The following is a 19,439-nucleotide window of genomic DNA, read 5'->3' on the forward strand; positions in this document are numbered from 1 at the left end:
TCTAGTTCTGGACTCCCCCACCCCAGGCAAAAGACTTTGCCTATTTACCCTATCCATGCTCCTCATAATTTTGTAAACCTCTAGAAGGTCACCCCTCAGCCTCCGACGCTCCAGGGAAAACAGCCCCAGCCTGTTCAGCCTCTCCATATAGGTAAAATCCTCCAACCCTGGCAACATCCTTGTAAATCTTTTCTGAACCCTTTCAAGTTTCACATCTTTCCAATAGGAAGGAGACCAGAATTGCACGCAATATTCCAAGTGGCCTAACCAAAGTCCTGTACAGCCGCAACATGACCTCCCAACCCTTGTACAGCTGCAGCAAACCATCGCAGCTCTTAAACTCGATCCCCTGTTAATGAAAGCCAAAACACCATATGCTTTTTTAACAACCCTAACAACTTTGAGGGATTTATGCACTTGAACACCAAGATCCCTCTGTTCCTCCACACGACCAAGAATCATGTTTTTAATCCTATATTCAGCAGTCAAGTTCAACCTTCCAAAATGCATCACTTCGCATTTATCCAGGTTGAACTTCATCTGCCATTTCTCAGCCCAGCTCTGCATCCTGCCTATGTCGTGCTGCAGCCTGCAATAGCCCTCGATACTATCAATGGTACCTCTAACTTTTGTGTCATTGGCAAATTTACTAATCCACCCCTTAACCTCCTCATCCAAGTCATTTATAAAAACTACAAAGAGCAGAGGCCCAAGACACTGCAGGACACCACTCACCACTGACCTCCAGGCAAAATACTTTCCATTTACAACCATCTACATCTACAACCATCTCTGCCTTCTATCATCTGACCAATACTGAATCCAGACAGCCAAATCTCCCTGTATCCCACACCTCATGACTTTATGAATGAGCCTACGATGGGGAACCTTATCAAATGCCTTTAAAGTCCATATATATTACATCCACTGCCCGACCTTCGTCGACCTGTTTTGTCATCTTCTCAAGGAACTCAGTAAGATTTGTGAGGCATGACCTGTCCCTCACAAATCCATGCAGACTGCCTTTAATCACGCTATGCTTTTCCAAATAGTCATAAATTCTATCCTTCAGAATTCTTTCCAAAACCTTGCTGACCACAGATGTAAGACTGTAATTGACAGGGATTTCTCTATTCCCCTTCTTGAAAAGAGGAACAATATTCGCCCCTCTCCAATCCTCCGGTACGACTCCCGTGGAGAGTGAGGAAGCAAAGATCTTCACCAGTGGCTTAGCAACCTCCTTTCTCACTTTCCAGAGCAACCTAGGATAAATCTGGTCTCGCCCTGGGGATTTGCCAATTTTAATGTTTGCCAACATTTCCAGCACATCGACTTCATCAATCTTGATCTGTTCAAGCCTGTTTCCAAGCTCCTCAAAGTTCTCATTCACAACAAGATCCCTTTCCTTAGTGAAAACCAAAGCTGAAAACTCATTTAGGGCTTCCCCTACCTGCTCAGACTCCACATACAAGTTCCATACGCTATCCCGCACTGGCCCTTCCTTCTCTCTTATTCCTCACATGAGTAAAATGCCTTTGGGATCTCCCTGATCCTTCCTGCCAACTCTTTTTCATGCCCCCTCCTGGCTCTCCTCAGTCCATTTATGAGCTCCTTTCTTGTAAGCCTGTAATACTCTAAAGCTGTGCTAGATCCTTGCTTCCTCCACCTTACGTAAGCTGCCTTCTTCCTTTTGATAAGAAGCTCCTCTGTTCTCATCATCCAAGGCTCTTTAATCTTATCCCTTCTTGCCTGTCTCAGAGGAACAAATTTGTGCATCATTCGCAACAACTGCTCCTTAAACAGACTCCACCTGGCTGTTGTGCACTTTCTGTGGAACAATTGCTCCCAATCTGTACTTCCCAAATCCTGTCTGATTGCATTATAATTTCCTTTGCCTCAATAAATAATCTTCCCTTGGTAACTGCTGTTTCCCTCTCCAAGGCCAAGGTAAATGTGAGGCAGTCGTGGTCACTGTCGCCAAAGTGTTCGCCCACCGCAGGATCTGACACCTGTCCTGGCTCACTGCCAAGCTCCAAATCCAAAATGGCCTCTCCCCTCATCGGCCTGTCTACATACTGAGTAAGAAAACACCCCTGAACACACCTGACAAAAACAGCTCCATCCAAACCATCTGCACTAAGGGGGTTCCAGTCAATAGTGGGAAAGTTGAACTCACCCATAACAACAACCCCGCTACATCTGTATTTTTCCAAAATCTGCCTGGCTATGAGTTCTTTAATCTCCCTACTGCTATTAGGGGGTCTACAGAAAACCCCCAATGAGGTGGCTGCTCCCTTGCTGTTCCTAACTTCCACTCATACTGACTCAGTAGACAAACCTTCCACAACAACCTTCGTTTCTGTAGCTGTGATGCATTCTCTGATTAGCAATGTGACACCCCTTCCTCTTTTTCTACCCTCCCTTTTCTTTTTAAACGTTCTAAACCCTGGAACATCTAGCAACCATTCCTGCCCCTGTGGAACCCATGTCTCCATTATGGCCACAACATCATAATTCCAAGTACTGATCCATGCTCTAAGTTCATCACTCTTACTTCTGACACCCCTTGCGTTAAAGCAGACGTACTTTAACTGATCTCTTTGTTTCATCACGTGAAAAACTTTCCTGAGTGATTCACTACATCCTATCACTGCACCATCTACAACTACCCCCCCTCTCAGATATGTAGCTCTGTTCCCACCCCCTTGCCAAATTAGTTTAAACCCTCCCGAACCACACGAACAAATCTCCCACCCAGGACATCTGTGCCCCTCCAGTTCAGGTGCAACCTATCCTTCTTATACAGGTCCCACCTTCCCTAGAAGGCATCGCAACGGTCTAAGTATCTGAAGTCCTCCCTCCTGCACCAGCGTCGCAGCCACAGGTCAAGCTGCGCTCATTGACTGTTCCTCACTTCACTGTCTCATGGCACTAGTGGCAAACCTGAGATCACTACTCTACTCACCCTACTCTGCAGCTTCCAACCTAACTCTCTGTAGTCACTTTTCAGACCCTCAATCCCTTTCCTGGCTATATCATTGGTGCCAATATGTACCACAATTTCTGGCTGCTCACCCTCCCCCTTCAGAATCCTCTAAACCCGATCGGCGACATCCCGGATCCTGGCACCAGGGAGGTAACATACTTTCTGGGAGTCCCATTCCTATCCACAAAATCTCCTGTCAATCCGTCTAACTATTGAGTCCCCTACACTAGAGCTTTTCATTCTTCCTTCCTTCCCTTTTGAGCCTCAGTGCCAGAGACCTGACAATTATGGCTTTCCCCTGGTAGGCCGTCCCCACCAGCAGCATCCAAAACTGTACACTTATTGCTGAGGGGAACGGCCACAGGGGATCCCTGCTCTGTTAGTCCTCTTTCCTCCCCCCGACTGTAACCCAGCTGTCCTTATCCTGTGTCTGAGGAGTGACCACCTCCCTGTACATCCTCTCAATTTCTCCCTCAGCCTTCCGGATGATCCGCAGTTCATCTAGCTCCAGTTCCAGTTCCAGTTCCCCAACTCGGTTTTTGAGGAGCTGGAATTGGGTGCACTTCCCACAGATGTGGTCGGCAGAGACATGTGTCGTGTCTCTCATCTGCCACATTCTGCAGGAGGAACATGCAACTGCTCTATCACCCATACCCCGCTAATCTGAAAGCCCACACAGGACTAAACAAGGAAGAGAAGAAAATTTTAAAAATGAGAAAACCTGAAAACTTACCAAGTTTAAAAGAGTCTTAGCAAAGTTAGGAAAGGTGGATGGGATGGAGGCCCTACAGTGTAGGGTCTCCGGTTTAGATCTCACCCACTTAAAAACTTCCCGCAGCCCTTGCTTTCTCCGCCCTCTCTCCTTGCTGCTCTACTCAAAATGGAGGCCCAACTTGAGGTAAGTCTCTTGTTAAGTGGGAAAAACTGACTTACACGGCAGTCCTCGCTTCTCTCCTTGCCGCTTTGTTCAAAGTTGCTCAGTTCAGCTTCTGGTTAATGGAAACCTCTGGATGTTTAGTATTGATAATGCCATTAAGTTTCAAGAGGAAATGATCAAATTCTCTCTTTTTGGAGATGGCCATTTTTGACACACCAGTCAATAATATTTGCCATTAGGTTTTGCTGCACTAGGACATAAGTTGCTTCAGTACTTGTGATATTATGAATGATTCACCGATTACCCTGCATTCCAGATCTGATTTCATGATGAAAAGAAAAACATTGATGGGGATATTTCTGGGCTTAATGTCTTTACAATATCTATAGCCTTCAGCCATTTCTTGAAATCACATGGAATAAATCTAATTGGCTGAAGACTAGCATCAGTGATGCTGGGTTCTTCAAGTGAAGGTCTAAGTCCACTTAGGTTTTTGCACAAATGTGCTGGGCTCATGCATCACTAAAGATGGAGATATTTGTGGACCGTCTTCTTTTGAGTTGTTTAATTGTCCACCTTCATTCACAACTAGATTTGACAGTACTGCAGAGCTCAGATCTGATCTGTTGGTTGTGGAATTGCTTAACTCAGTCTATCACAGTACTTCCACAGTTTGCAATTAGTCCTGTGTTTTAGTTTCACCAGTTTGAGACTTCATTTTTAGGTGCTGCATCTGAATTCCCTTTGACATTCTTAACTGAGCCAGGGTTCATTCCATGGCATTTTCACAAGACTGGATTGGGAAATATGCAGGGCCATGAGGTTATAGATTTCAGGAGAATACAATTTTGCTGCTGCTGCTGCAGATGGACCATAGTGCCTTGTCAATACCAGTTTTGAGTTGCTGGATCTGACTGAAATCTAACCTATTTAGCATGGGGGTGATGCTACCTGCTACATGGAAGGTATCCTCAATGTGAAGACAGAACGATGTCTCCAAAATGACTATACGGTGGTCACTCCTACCAATACTCAATACATTTTCCAATGGTTCATATCAACTCCAGCCTCCCAGCCCTCCTTGATCCCTTGCAATTTACCTACTGGTGCAACAGGTCCATGGCAGACCTGACTTCCCTAGCCATACACTCATCCCTGGAGCGTCTGGATAATAAGGAAACCTACATTAGGTTTCTACTTATTCACTACAGCTCTGAATTCAACACTATAATCCCAACCAAACTAAACCCTAAACTCCAAGACCTAGGTCTCTGTTCCACCCTCTGCAACCAGATCCTCAGCTCCCTGACCCACAGACTGCAATCAGTGAGGATAGGCAACAGCATTTAATGTGACAGTCTTCAACACTGGTGCCTTGCAAGGCTGCATATTCACAGCCTCTTACTGTACTCTTTGTACACTCATGATTGTGTGGCTAAATTTCATCTAAATCCATTTACAAATGTGCTAATGACACCACTATTGTAGGCTAACAGAGTGCTTCTGGTATGCTGTAGGGATAACAATCTCACCCTCAACATCAGCAAAACTAAAGAGCTGATTATTGACTTTAGGAAGCAAGGAGGAGGGCATGTTACTATCTACATCAGTGGAACTGTGGCGGAGATGGTTGAGAGCATCATGTTCCTAGGAGTGACGATCACCTACAATCTGTCCTGAACCACCCATGTTGATGTGATTGTCAAGAAGACACAACAATGTCTCTTCTTCCTCAGGAGGCTAAGGAAATTTGGCATAGAATCATAGAAGAATACAGCGCAGTACAGGCCCTTTGGCCCTCGATGTTGCGCCGATCCAAGCCCACCTAACCTATACTAACCCACTATCCTCCATATACCTATCCAATGCCCGCTTAAATGCCCATAAAGAGGGAGAGTCCACCACTGCTACTGGCAGGGCATTCCATGAACTTACGACTCGCTGAGTAAAGAACCTACCCCTAACTTCAGTCCTATATCTACCCCCCCTTAATTTAAAGCTATGCCCTCTTGTAATACCCGACTCCATACGCGGGAAAAGGTTCACACTGTCAACCCTATCTAACCCCCTAATCATCTTGTACACCTCAATCAAGTCACCCCTAAACCGTCTTTTCTCTAATGAAAGTGTCTCAGTCTTTCCTCATACGATCTTCCTTCCATACCAGGCAACATCCTGGTAAACCTCCTCTGCACCCGTTCCAGTGCCTCCACGTCCTTCCTATAGTATGGCGACCAAAACTGCACACAATATTCCAGATGCGGCCGCACCAGAGTCTTATACAACTGCATCATGACCTCAGGACTCCGGAACTCAATTCCTCTACCAATAAAAGCCAGTACGCCATATGCCTTCCTCACCGCACTATTTACCTGGGTGGCAACTTTCAGAGATCTGTGTACATGGACACCAAGATCCCTCTGCTCATCCACACTACCAAGTATCCGACCATTAGCCCAGTACCCCATCTTTTTGTTATTCTTCCCAAAGTGAATCACCTCACACTTAGCTACATTGAATTCCATTTGCCACCTTTCTGCCCAGCTCTGCAGCTTCTCGATATCCTGCTGTAACCTGCCACATCCTTCCTCACTGTCAACAACTCCTCCGACTTTCGTATCATCCGCAAACTTGCTCACCCAACCTTCTAACCCCTCTTCCAGGTCATTTATAAAAATGACAAACAGCAATGGTCCCAAAACAGATCCTTGCGGAACACCGCTAGTGACGGCACTCCATGAAGAAACTTTGCCATCAACCACTACCCTCTGTCTTCTTCCATCCAGCCAATTCCTAATCCAAACCACCAACTCACCCTCAATGCCATATCTCCGTATTTTCTGCAGTAGCCTACCATGGGGAACCTTATCAAACGCCTTACTAAAATCCATATATACCACATCTACCGCTTTCCCCTCATCAACCTCCTTCGTCACCTTTTCAAAGAATTCAATAAGGTTTGTGAGGCACGACCTGCCCTTCACAAAACCATGCTGACTATCCTTGATCACATTATTCCTATCCATGTCCATAAGGACTCTCACCAAGCTCTGAAGAAGAGTCTAGACTCAAAATAGAGTCTAGACTCTTGCTTTCTCTCCAGAGATGCTGCCTGACCTGCTGTGATCTCCAGGATTTTTTGTTTTCAGGACTCTCAACTCTTTAATTGATGCCCTACAGAAAGCATTCTATCTGAATGAATCGCAGCTTGGTGATGGCAACTGCTCTGCCCAGGACAGTAAGAAACTACACAGCGTTATGAACACAGTCCATCTATCACATAAACCAACCTTCCATCCATGACTCCATCTACAGTTCTCGCAGTCTTATCATCAAAGACCCCTCCCACCCCAGTTATAATCTCATCCACCCTCTTCTGTCAGGCAGAAAATACAAAAGCTTAAACACATGTATCAATAGGTTTAAGAACAGCTACTTCCTTGCTGTTATTAGACTTCTGAATGGACCTCTCAAATTTCAAATCTAGTGTATGTTCTTTGCAGCCATACCTTTGTATTCCTTGAGCTGTTCTATCACCTGTAATCTCTACATGGTATGATCTGTCTGTACTGCACACAAAACAAAAATTTTCACAGTACCAATTTACATGTCACAATAGTAAATCAAATCAAATCAAACGTAGAGAGCTGCACCGGTGACATGTAAATTGGGAAAAATAAAGCAAACAGATTTTTCCTTCATTGAAGAGAAAAATAGAGTTAACATTTCCAGTTCTGACTAAAGGTCATTGGAGTCAAAACATTAACTCTGTTTTCTCTCTACAGATGCTGCCAGATCTGATGAGTTTCTACAGCACTTTCTGTCCTTGTTTCAGATTCCCAGAATCCACAGTTCTTCATTTTATTATTTCTTCATTGGCTTGTTCACCATCTGCCATTCATCCAGTCTACCAGCTGTGTCCTTTAGGAATTAGTCAATTGAGTCAGTAGTAGTGTTACACAGTCAGTCTTGGTGATGAACAATGAAGCTCTCCACCATATACCTTGTGTCCTTGACACCCTCATGTTTCTTCCAAATTGTGTTCAGTATGGGGAAATACAAATTCATCAAATGGGGGTTTGGGAGATTTTGGGATGGGGGGGCACAGGGTGGTGATGCTGTGCTGCAAGTTAATGCTGGAAATGAAGCTTCACTAGCTCTGAATAGAAAAGCAATAGAAAAATCGTCAGGTAGATTAAAATAATATGTTAGCATTACGCTGTTGTCAAAAAAGTTATAAACAGTCTATCTCTTCCAGGATTTCTATATAGTCCAGAAGGTATAGTAAGTCACCAACAAACTTAGACACAAGGAAGCAGATATAATATTTTGACAAACTTGAACTGTAATCAAGTATTTTCTTCTCTGAATGATGTTACAATTGGAATAGGTAGGTATCAAGGAATTTTAGAGTTTATTCCTCATCAGCAATAAATCTGCCTTTCAATTCAGGAGCAAATTGTTACCAATGAGTCTTTCTTATATTAAGACCATAAACAAATCACAAGACTAGACATTTGACAGAATGTGCATTTATATTCCTAGGCAAATTTTTACACATGACAGCTTGTGTGACTTTTTCTAGAGTGATTTTGTTTCGATTCTGTTAAACACTTTAATGAAAATTAACTAGAAACCCTGTATTTTCAGCACCGTTGCAATGAAAGTATGACTGCAAATGTATTTTGGGTCTCCTCTAGTTTTTCCAATAAACTTAAAATTTCTCAAAGCTGTAATAAAATATTACAATTACAAATTATGTTACGCAAGTACCATTAAGAGAATACTTGAATAGCCCAAGTCCAAAAAGATAGCAATTGATACATGGAGCAGGCATTACATCAAAGGGGTAATAAATGTCAACAGCATTCACCACTCTTCTAGGATTTGTTGTATGATAGATACTAAGCATATAGTTAATATTTTACACAACGGGCATAGAGAATAATAGAATTTAACAGCACAGTAAGTCATTTGACCCATCGTGCCTGTACAGCCCACAAAACAGCCACCCAGCTAACCACATCTCTGTGTCCCTACAATATGGCAGTTAGATCCCACAATAGTCTATAAAATACTTAGAGAGTCTCTTTTTTTTCGCTGTAATTTAAATTTTTAATGCCCAAACTAAGCATTTAAAGAAATCATATTTATATTTATCAAGATAATTATTTTTTAAAAAATCAATAGAAATGTCTTTCTTTAAGGTGTCATTCTTTTTTTTTCCCCAAAAGCCTGAGCTTGTATTTGATGAATATATTTCTTAAATTAAAAGTCAAAATTTGGAAACTCAACTCAGTCATCGGAAAATGTACATAAATGGAAAGAAGATTCTTTCACTTTTTAGAAGTAATTCCATTGTTGAATGTATCCAAATCTGTTACTCTTGAGTTTTTGATTGCGCAAAACACGTAAGACCATAAGACATAGGAGTAGAAAATCGAGTCTGCTCCACCATTTAATCATGGCTGATAGGTTTCTCAACCCCATTCTCCTGCTTTCTCCCCATAACTCTTGATCCCTCTAAATATACTCAATGACCTAGCCTCCACAGCCTTCTGTAGCAGTGAATTCCAAAGATTCACCACTCTCTGACTGAACAAGTTTCTCTTTATCTCTGTTCCAAAAGATCTTCCCTTTACTCCAAGGCTATGTCTTGGGTCCTAGTCTCTCTTACCAATGGAAACATCTTCTCAACATCCATTCTGTCCTTGCTATTCAGTATTTTGAAAGTTTCAATTAGATCCCCCCCTCAACTTTCTCAACTCCGTCAAGTATAGACCCAGAGTCCTCAAACATTCCTCATATGTTAAGCTATTCATTCCTGGGACCACTCTTGTGAATCTTCTTTAAACACACTCCAGGGCCAGTATCTCTTTCCTGAGATATGGGACACAAAACTGTGCACAATACTCCAAATGCGGCCTGACCAGAGTCTTATAGAGCCTCAGAAATACATCCCTGCTTTTATATTTAAATCCTCTCAAAATAAATGCCATCATTGCATTTGCCTTCCTAACTACTGATTCAACCTGCAACTTTACCTTAAGAGAATCCTGAACGAGAACTCCCAAGTCTCTTTGCACTTCAGACTTCTGAATTTTCTCCTCATTTAGAAAATAGTCCATACCTCTATTCTTTCTACCAAGGTGCATAAGCTCACACTTTCCCAAATTGTACACCACCTGCCACTTCTTTGCCCACTCTCCTAACCTGTCCAAATCCTCTGCAGCCTCCCCACATCCTCAATGCTACCTGTCCCTCTACCTATCATTGTATCATCTGCAAACTTAGCGAGAATGCCCTCAGTTCCTTCATACAACAGCACAGTTGAGGCCCTTTGGCTCTTCATCTAGATCATTAATGTATAAAGCGAAAAGCTGTGGTCCCACCACTGAGCTGTGGTCCCACCACTTGTCACTGACTGTCACTCTGAGAAGGACCCTTTTATCCCCACTCTGCTTTCTGCCAAACAGCCAAGCTTCTAACCATGCTAGCACCTGCCTCCAACACCATGGGCCTCTATCTTACTTATTAGCTTCCTGTATGACACCTTGTCAAAGGCATCCCTGAAGTCTAGATAGATAACATCCATTAATTATCCTTGGTCTAATCTGCTCATTACTGCCTCAAAAATATTCTAGTAGATTTGTCAGGCATGACCTCCCATTGATGAAACCATGCTGCCTCTGCCCTATTTTACCATACACTTCCAAGTATTAATATATGGAGCGTACCCAATTTACTCAGTATAAGTGAACAGCATTGATAGAATGTTTCATAAAATAAAGGAAAAATACCCTATGTTGGATTTTCATAACTATTTGAACATAAAAAAGCTAGGAATCATTTCAAAACCTTTATTCATGTAGATTTACTTGAATGCTTCTGCAAACAGCCTTGGTGAATAAGGGTGTATGCATTTGTATGTGTACACTACCAGGCACGCATGTGTTGAGATAGGGAAAAACTAACATTCAGATTTAATGTCAGCTCTAGCTCATTTCGTTCAGAATGTTCATTTCATTAAGCAAGGAAAAAGGGAGAAACAGATTTAAAAGTAGATTTTTCACAGATCATACACACACCACTTATATATTGCTGACCAGTCGAAGTATACATCTCTCTCCGTTTGTTAGACACTTTCACAGTGGTATTTCCCAATCCAAATTCTTTGTATGTTCGAAGGAGTGGTGCTATTAGCTGTCAGTTGCAAATTTTAAACACCATGGAGGTATAGATGAATTACCAGCATTAAACAGTATTAGTGACAAACTTTCTAGTGATGGACAATACTAAGAATAAGAATTACCATGAATTGTCAACGAATATTACCTTGTCTACATGGAAAATTAAATCCAGCTCACAGACATTTTCAAAACATTTGTCCAATGTTTCCACAAAAACCTGTCAAAAGAAACAAGAATTTTAAACATGTTTTGAAGTTTATAGCTTCAAACTATTTTTTATACTGTAAAGCTAACAGATACAATATAACATAAATATAAGTAATTCAAAAATAATTTATTTTTCTAAAATATTTATGATCAGTTATGAGGGGCGAGCCTGAGAAATGACAAAACTGTTGACAAGCCATGGTCCATGCAAGTCAGTGAAAAACCACATACATGCAAGTGGGATTTAAAAATATTTAAGGAGACTCTGGTTTTAACTTTAGGAATGAAATTTCAAAAATTCATAACAAAATCAATTATGACAGGTAAAGTCAGCAGGTCTGGCAGTATATGTGTGCGTGTGTACGTGCATGTGCGCTGTTTACATCTTAAGTCCGGTGACCCTTCACCAGAACTGAACCAGTTCTGATGAAATGTCAACAGGCTTGAAATGTTAACTTTTGTTTTCTCCCCTCAGATACTGCCAGACCTACTCAGTTTCACAAACAATTTCTGTTTTTGTTTCAAATATCTTAAAATAAAACAATGAACTGCTAAGAACTGGGCCACACATAACCTGTAGAGTATCAGGAGTACATGAAGCTTTAAGTTTGATTTTGTTTTACCCAGAGAAACATAGGAATAGGTCTTTTGGTCTTGAGTGCGCTCTGCCATTCATGATGACCATGGCTATCATCCAACTCAAAAGCCTGTTGTTGCATTCCTCCTATCCTTTTGTCCATTTTATCTCAAGTGCTTTTTCTAACACCTTCTTGAAATCACATAATACTGTGGCCTTGACTGCTTTCTGCAGTAGCAAATTCCACATGCTCACCACTGTCCAGGTGAAAATATTTCTCCTCATCTCCTAAATGGTTTATCCTATATTCTTGTGATCCCTCGTTCTGGAACCTTTTTCCTGTTTACCCAGTCTAGTCCTATTAGAAATTTATAGGTTTCAATGACATTCTCCCCCTCATTCTTCTGAACTCCAGCAAATATAATCCTAACTGCTCCAACCTCGCTTCATGCGTTAGTCCTGCCACTCCAGGGATCAGTCTGGTAAACCATCACGGGATCTGTACTTAAGACCATAAGAAATAGGGTGGAAGTAAGGCCATTCAGCCCATTGAGTCCACTCTGCCATTCAATCATGGCTGATGGGCATTTCAGCGCCACTCACCGCACTCTCCCTTGCAAGATTAAGAAGTTATCAATCTCTGCCTTGAAGACATTTAATGTCCCAGCCTCCCTACACTCCGTGACAGTGAATTCCACAGGCCCACCACGCTCTGGCTGAAGAAAGGTCTCATCTCAGTTTTAAACTGACTCCCTCTAATTCTAAGGCTATGCCCACAAGTCCTAGTATCCCTGCCTGATGGAAACAATTTCCCAGCGTCCACCCTTTCTAAGCCATGCATTATCTTGCAAGTTTCTACTGGATCTCACCTCAACCTTCTGAACTCTAATAAGTACAATCACAGGATCTCAGCCGTTCATCGTATGTTAGGCCTACCATTCCACGGATCATCTGTAAGTCTCCGTTTGATATGCTCCAGTGCTAGTGTGTCCTTCCGGAGGTGTGCGATCCAAAACTGGATACAGTATTCTAAATGGGGCCTAATCAAAGCTTTATAAAATCTCAGTAGCACATCACTGCTTTTACATTCCAACCCTCTTAAAATAAATGACAACATTACATTTGCTTTCTTAACCACTGACTCAACCTGCAAGTCAACCTTTCAAGATTCCTGTACTAGCGCCTTTGTACTTTGGCTTTATGAATTTTCTCACCTTTTAGAAAATAGTCCATTCCGGTGTTCTTTTTTCCAAAGTGCAAGACCTCACATTTGCTCACATTGAATTTCATCAACCATTTCTTGGATCATTCTCCTAAACTGTCTAAATCTTTCTGTAGCCTCCCCACCTCCTCAGAACTACCTGCCTGTTCACCTAACTTCATATTATCGGCGAACTTTGCCAGAATGCCCCCAGTCTCTTCATCCAGATCATTTATATATAAATTGAACAGCTGGGGCCCCAACACTGAACCCTGCAGGACACCACTTGTCACCAGCTGCCATTCTGAAAAAGAACCTTTTATCCCAACTCTCTGCCTTCTGTCAGACAGCCAATCCTCAATCCATGCCAATAGCTCACCTCGAACACCATGGCCTTCACCTTACTCAGCAGCCTCCCGTGAGACACCTTATCAAAGGCCTTTTGGAAATCTAGGTTGGTAACATCCACTGGGTTTCCTTGGTCTAACCTACTTGTTATCTCTTCAAAGAATTCTAACAGGTTTGTCAGGCATAACCTCCCCTTACTAAATCCATGCTGACTTGTTCTAATCCAACCCTGCACTTCCAAGAATTTAGAAATCTCATCCTTAATGATGGATTAGTTAGGGGAAATGTAAAGTAATTGGGAATGGGAATGGGTCTGGGTGGGATATTGGGAGGGTTAGTATGGACTTATTGAACTAAATGGCCTGTTTCCACACTGTAGGGATTCTATGAAAAACAATAAAATTCCATCCTTGTCTTTAAAAGCTTTGGTGGATACTGCCTTATAAACGTGCTTGTTTGTGAATAACAAATAAATCATAGTCTCTTTTAACCTTTTGACTTTCTAGTTCCAAGCAATCATATGATAAATCCTTTACAGCTCAGTAATAGCTGGACTTTATGCAATGGTGCCTAAGGACTAAAATTATTGGCCTATATCCCCTACAAACATCTTTCTCTGTGTTAGACACAAACCTGTGTGGCATAATCCCCACGGCTTACATTCATATTTTCTAACCAATAGATTGAGACATTTCAAAATACAATATCATAGGGACCACTGGATATAACCAGCACAGCTGGGAATGTGGGGGTGGTGATCTTGAATGAATAAAAATCCAGCTGGTTCACTAATGCCCTTGGTCAATCTTTACTTGGTCTGACCTACAAGCAACTTCATAACCACAGCAACGTGCTGGATGCTTAAGTGTGCTCTGAATTAATGTGCTCTTCACTTGATTCACAGTAAGGAAAGATGGGAACAAGTGCTAACAAGGCCCATATTCCTATGAAATAATTTTTTTTAAAAAGTATTGTGGAAAATCTCTGGTGAAAGAATCTGATATTTCATATTGATATTCTTTCAGAGTTAATAAACGTTTCCAGAATTTTCTGTTTCTATTTAAGATTTCTCGCAGCCAGCAATATTTTGCTTTTGTACACTAGTTCAGCATTTTGTAGGGCTATTCAGACTTGATAGTCCATATAAGTTTACTGGAGAGAAAGAGTGTGAAATTTTTGAAGTTCTTCACTAAATGGTTAATAAAAACCATCAGAAATGACAATTGAAAATTAATCACAAATAGAGAAAAAGTAATCTTACTGATACAAAAAAGGTCTATTATAGCTTGGTCCTTGGAATGGATGCACACCTTTCCTAGCCATAAGAACCACATTCCGGTGTCTGTTGCTCTTGCTTTTCCTAACATGCACAGTGCTATATTGATTCAAATGCTCGTAGCTCAAAATCATGTCTTTTCTTTCCCCACAACCCAGGGGATACTGAAAAGGTTTCTTTGAATTAAGTTACAGAACACAGGTAGACTAAGCCAACATTCATTGCCCAATTCTAAATAGCCTTGGAGCCATCATTCTTTATAACCAAAAGTGTTGACAGGGAGAGAGTTCCAGGAATTTGACCTAGTGACAATGACAAAATGGTAGTATAGTTCTAAATCAGGTTAGTGAGAGACTTGGAGGAGAACTAGCTGATGGTGCTCAAAGGCAGGAGCAAGGACAGAAATTACTTGCACCAATGCTACTCCAGAACCTCAACCGGAGCTACAAATCTTCTCAAAACTCACTACTACAGATTTCCTATAGAAACTCAGCACCCATGGACCAGTCAAACCTCAACCACAATGTTTTCACCTTTGACAACTAGTTCTTCATCCAGACACATGGAATAGCCATGGGGACCAAATTTGTACCACAATATGCCAACATTTTCATGCATAGGTTCGAACAAGGCTTCTCTATGCAGGACCTCCAACCAACACTATCCACCAAGTATATTGATGACATTTTCTTCCTCTGGACTCATGGCGAGGAGTGAATTACACAGAATTACACAGTGATATCTACAAATTTCATCTCACCATCAAACTCACCATGGACTATTCTTTAGTATCTATCTCATTCTTGGACATGTGCATCTCCATCAAGGATGTGCACCTCACTCTACCACAACCAATGGACAACCTCATGATGCTACACTTCTCCAGTTCCACCAGAAACATATTAAAATGCCCATCCTCTACGGCCAAGCCCTATGCATAGAAAAAGATCTGTTCTGATGAAGAGGAACATGACGGACACTTGGATGTACTCAAGTATGCCCTCATCAGAACGGGGTGCGATGCTCAACTTATCGACTACCAGTTCCGACGTGCCACAGCAAGAAACCATAATGACCGCCTCAGGATACACACATGGGTTGCAACTGATAGGGTACTTCCCAGTAGCTGAAAAACTACACCATGCTCTTCGCAAGCTGCAACATGTTATCGATGAGGATGAGCTCCTCTCCAGGACCTTCCCCAGACCTCCAAATCTCACCTTTAAATAACCATCAAACCTCAAACAGATCATTATTTGCAGCAAACTGCCCAGTCTTCAGGACACCATCGCACAACCCTGTCACGGCAGACGACGCTAGACGTGTCACAGTGTTGATACGGAAACCACCATTACACATGGGGACACCATCCACCAAGTATGCGGCAGGTACTCATGTGACTCAGCCAACATTGTCTATCTCATATCCTGCAGGCAAGGATGCCCTGAGGCATGGTACATTGGCGAGACTGAGTAGAGGCTATGGCACCGGATAAATGGACAGCGCACAACGATCACCAGACTGGAGTGTTCCCTCCCATTCGTGGAACACTTCAGCAGTGTGGGACATTCAGCCTTGTACCTTCGGGTGACCATCATCCAAGATGGACTTCGGGACAGGCAACAACGAAAAGTGACCGAACAGAGGCTGATAACCAAGTTCGGGACCTTGGGTTCATGTCACACTACAGGTGACCCCATTGCACTACACACTCTCTCACACACACAAGCACACAAGTGCGCGCACACAGACACACACACACTCCTACAGACCAATACACTCATGCAGACCCTCTCTCATACGTTCACACATGCACAACCCCCACTCACTAATCAGACAACAGCTCCTAAGGGCCTCTGGGACTATGGTGATTTACACATAAAATACCAGTAAGTTCTGACTACTTAAACATAAGCAAAATATGATATAGAAGAACACATTATTATATGCATTAGGTTGTTGCGATTTAATTTTCATAGAATTATGTTCTGTACGGTTTGGAGAAATCTAGATTACAGGCTGACAGGATCCACAGTATTGGGAGATTATATTTGGTATCAGGTAACAGGCTGCAACATGTAACAGCACTCATTACCCCAAAAAGCTGTCTAGCCTTTTTCTACTCAGAGGAATTTACTAAATAAAGAACACTGAAATGGGAAGAAGGGGAAGTTACAGAAACTCAAACACCACACATATCTTCTTTTCAGTCAAGTAATTATAATTCAACTAATAATTCAGTTAATATTAATTCAATCAATTTAAATTTAAATGAAAAACTGTTAAATGTGTTTTATTTTAAGAAAGAATAAACTTTTAGGAAGGATTAATTTGATGCCATACATGTTCAATGAAAATTCATAAAAGAATAATAAAATTCCCTTTAAAGTTGTATTGTACTCAAATAACCCAGCTTGCTACCTTGATATATCTACTGAAGGTCTGCTCTGGCAACAACATTCTACAGTAGTGTCACTAAGTTCACAGGCTTTATCCTTCTTTGAATGGAAAGCTTCAGTCACCCCAAACATTTAACCAAACTGTCAGAGTGCATCATGAAGAATCTTAATTTATATCCCATTGCTGCTGGCACACATCCAATTTACATTTTACACAGTCACAGAATGATTACAACAAGGTGGCTATTTGGTCAATTGCAACTGTGCTGACTCTCCAAAGAAATAATTTACTTGATGTCACACACACATTTTCTCCCTGTAGGCCTGTGCATTCTTGTTCAGATGAATCAAACTTTAAAAATAAATCTCAGAAACTCTTTAAACTAGTTTTCATCACTACTGAGGAAATGTCAATGAAAATGGGTGCTGCTTTTAGCTCTTAGCACCACTTGCTGGACTTGCTATGAAATTGCAATAATGTGTTCATGAAATGCAAAATAAACAGGAACAATAATGCATAAAAATCTAGATAACTATTGTTGATTTGTAAAGATTTTAATAGTTATACTGTGTGGACAGCAACAGTGAAGTGCAACACTAACATTAGCATTAACTCTTATCAATTTACAAATATAAATTCAAACTGCAAAATAAAAGCTTTGTTTCATATGGAATTAAACATTGAAAAAATTCTATTCCGTTCCATTTGCATTAAAAACTTTTAAAATTAGTCATGTACCCACACAAAACACGAAATAGCTATCAAAGGCTCATGGGCTGCAAAGTGTATGACTCCCATATATATACATATAAACCAACTATTCTGTCCTGAATATAAAAATTACTGCTTTGAATTAGAAATGCTCTCAAATGCACAGAAACCTCCTTTGTAGTACAAAAGGTAATCTGTTCATTTCAGATTGCAACATGGTGGAAAGTAATTTGACAATGGGCATAATTCGGGATATGCTAGGGTAGTTGCATATTCTTTTGTGAGTCAGAGATTGAGAAAGTTGCAAATTTATCTATTACTCACCGAAATGGCTTTGAACAGAGTTCTAGAAGTTGGGCAATGGAAATCTTATTCGCTTTCTAAAGCAATCTCACATTTAATTGAAACAAATCGTTTAAATTCTGTTCATTCAGACTTCAGCACGGATATACAAGCTTTCTGCTGGTAAGCAGCTGAGGTCAGAAAATTATCTTAAACTGTCATTCCTATACCTGGAACCGAACTAAGTCACAGTATTTAATTACAAGCATCTCATTGCGATTGAGCACATTGCGGGATTTTGCACAAAGTGCTGGGAGCTGGGTGAGTAAATGAGTGAGGGGAAGGAGACATTCCTTTGTTTTCCTAATCCGTTTAGTTTAGTTCTTAATGTGATATACAGGAAGAAGCTAGCTGCTGAAAAAGTAGTTAGGGTCTATTCTAGTCCCAACATTAAAAAAAATCAAAATCAAAAGAAGATTAAAAAACATATTAAGAAAATTAAATAGTTACTTGATTAAAACACATTAAGGATGGCAGTACAGCTGACACAGTTGCAGCATTTGGATACATTTTACTGAGATATTTTGCACTTAGGAGGCGGTCAAATGTCTTAAGACAGGGTCTTCTGATTTGATCAGTAGTTGAGGAAGGGAACTACGGCTGTACCATAAACAAAGAATGGGATGTAGACAGCAGGAGTTTCAGACAATGCAACTGTCCACAAAGAAAGGATTTCAATCAGTTTGGTTCAAATGATCAAACTGATCATAGCATTGTGGGAAGCCATTTCATAAGTCTTGCAAAAAGTAATGGAGTGGTAGTAGGAGACAATATAAGGATGGGGACACTAACCAAGAGTGAGAACCCATAAGGCCATATTCCTTGCTTGATGTGAGGGTTAGGAAAAGCTGCTCAGGGTTAGAGACAAACTTAAAAGTGGGAGGGGAATTCCTCAGTCATCATGATCCATATAGATACCAATGACATAGGCAGGACAAAGAAAGATGTTCTGTACAGTCAATATGATGAGTTGGGCACAAAACTAGGAAGTAGGACCTTTAAGCTCGAATGAATAATTGAATTAAAGACTAATCTTGTGGTACAAAGGCGAGAAATTGCAGAGATGGGTTCCTGTTTGTGAGGCATTGGTACCAATACAGGGGAAAATGGGGGTTATATAGTTGGGACACTCTGCACTAGAATGGTGCTAGAACTAGTGTTCCAGCAAAACCATGGATGTCATGGATTTTAAACTAAGTAATGTAGACAAGGGATCAAAGTTGGGAAGTTGTGGTAATCAAAGGCAAAACAAGAAGGCATTAAAGTGGAAAATAATAAACAGACCAGTGCAATACAGGACAGAAAGTACAAATCTGAGAATAAA

At 41.3% G+C, this 19,439-nt stretch overlaps 1 protein-coding gene across 7 annotated transcripts in view; it reads right to left on the reverse strand.

The window, feature by feature from the left end:
* The window catches only part of ap3s1 (adaptor related protein complex 3 subunit sigma 1), a 141,054-nt gene that overhangs the window by 85,202 nt on the left and 36,413 nt on the right, over positions 1–19,439 (reverse strand). For all 7 annotated transcript variants that reach the window (XM_087998456.1, XM_087998448.1, XM_087998445.1 and 4 more), the window contains one exon: positions 11,199–11,270. In XM_087998456.1, the coding sequence (XP_087854582.1) occupies positions 11,199–11,270 (72 nt within the window). The remainder of the gene's footprint in view (positions 1–11,198; positions 11,271–19,439) is intronic.

The sequence above is a fragment of the Chiloscyllium plagiosum genome, unplaced genomic scaffold, assembly GCF_037043375.1.
Source record: "Chiloscyllium plagiosum isolate Xiang-an unplaced genomic scaffold, Cpla_swu_hap1 HiC_scaffold_2, whole genome shotgun sequence".
Classification (NCBI taxonomy): Eukaryota; Metazoa; Chordata; class Chondrichthyes; order Orectolobiformes; family Hemiscylliidae; genus Chiloscyllium; species Chiloscyllium plagiosum.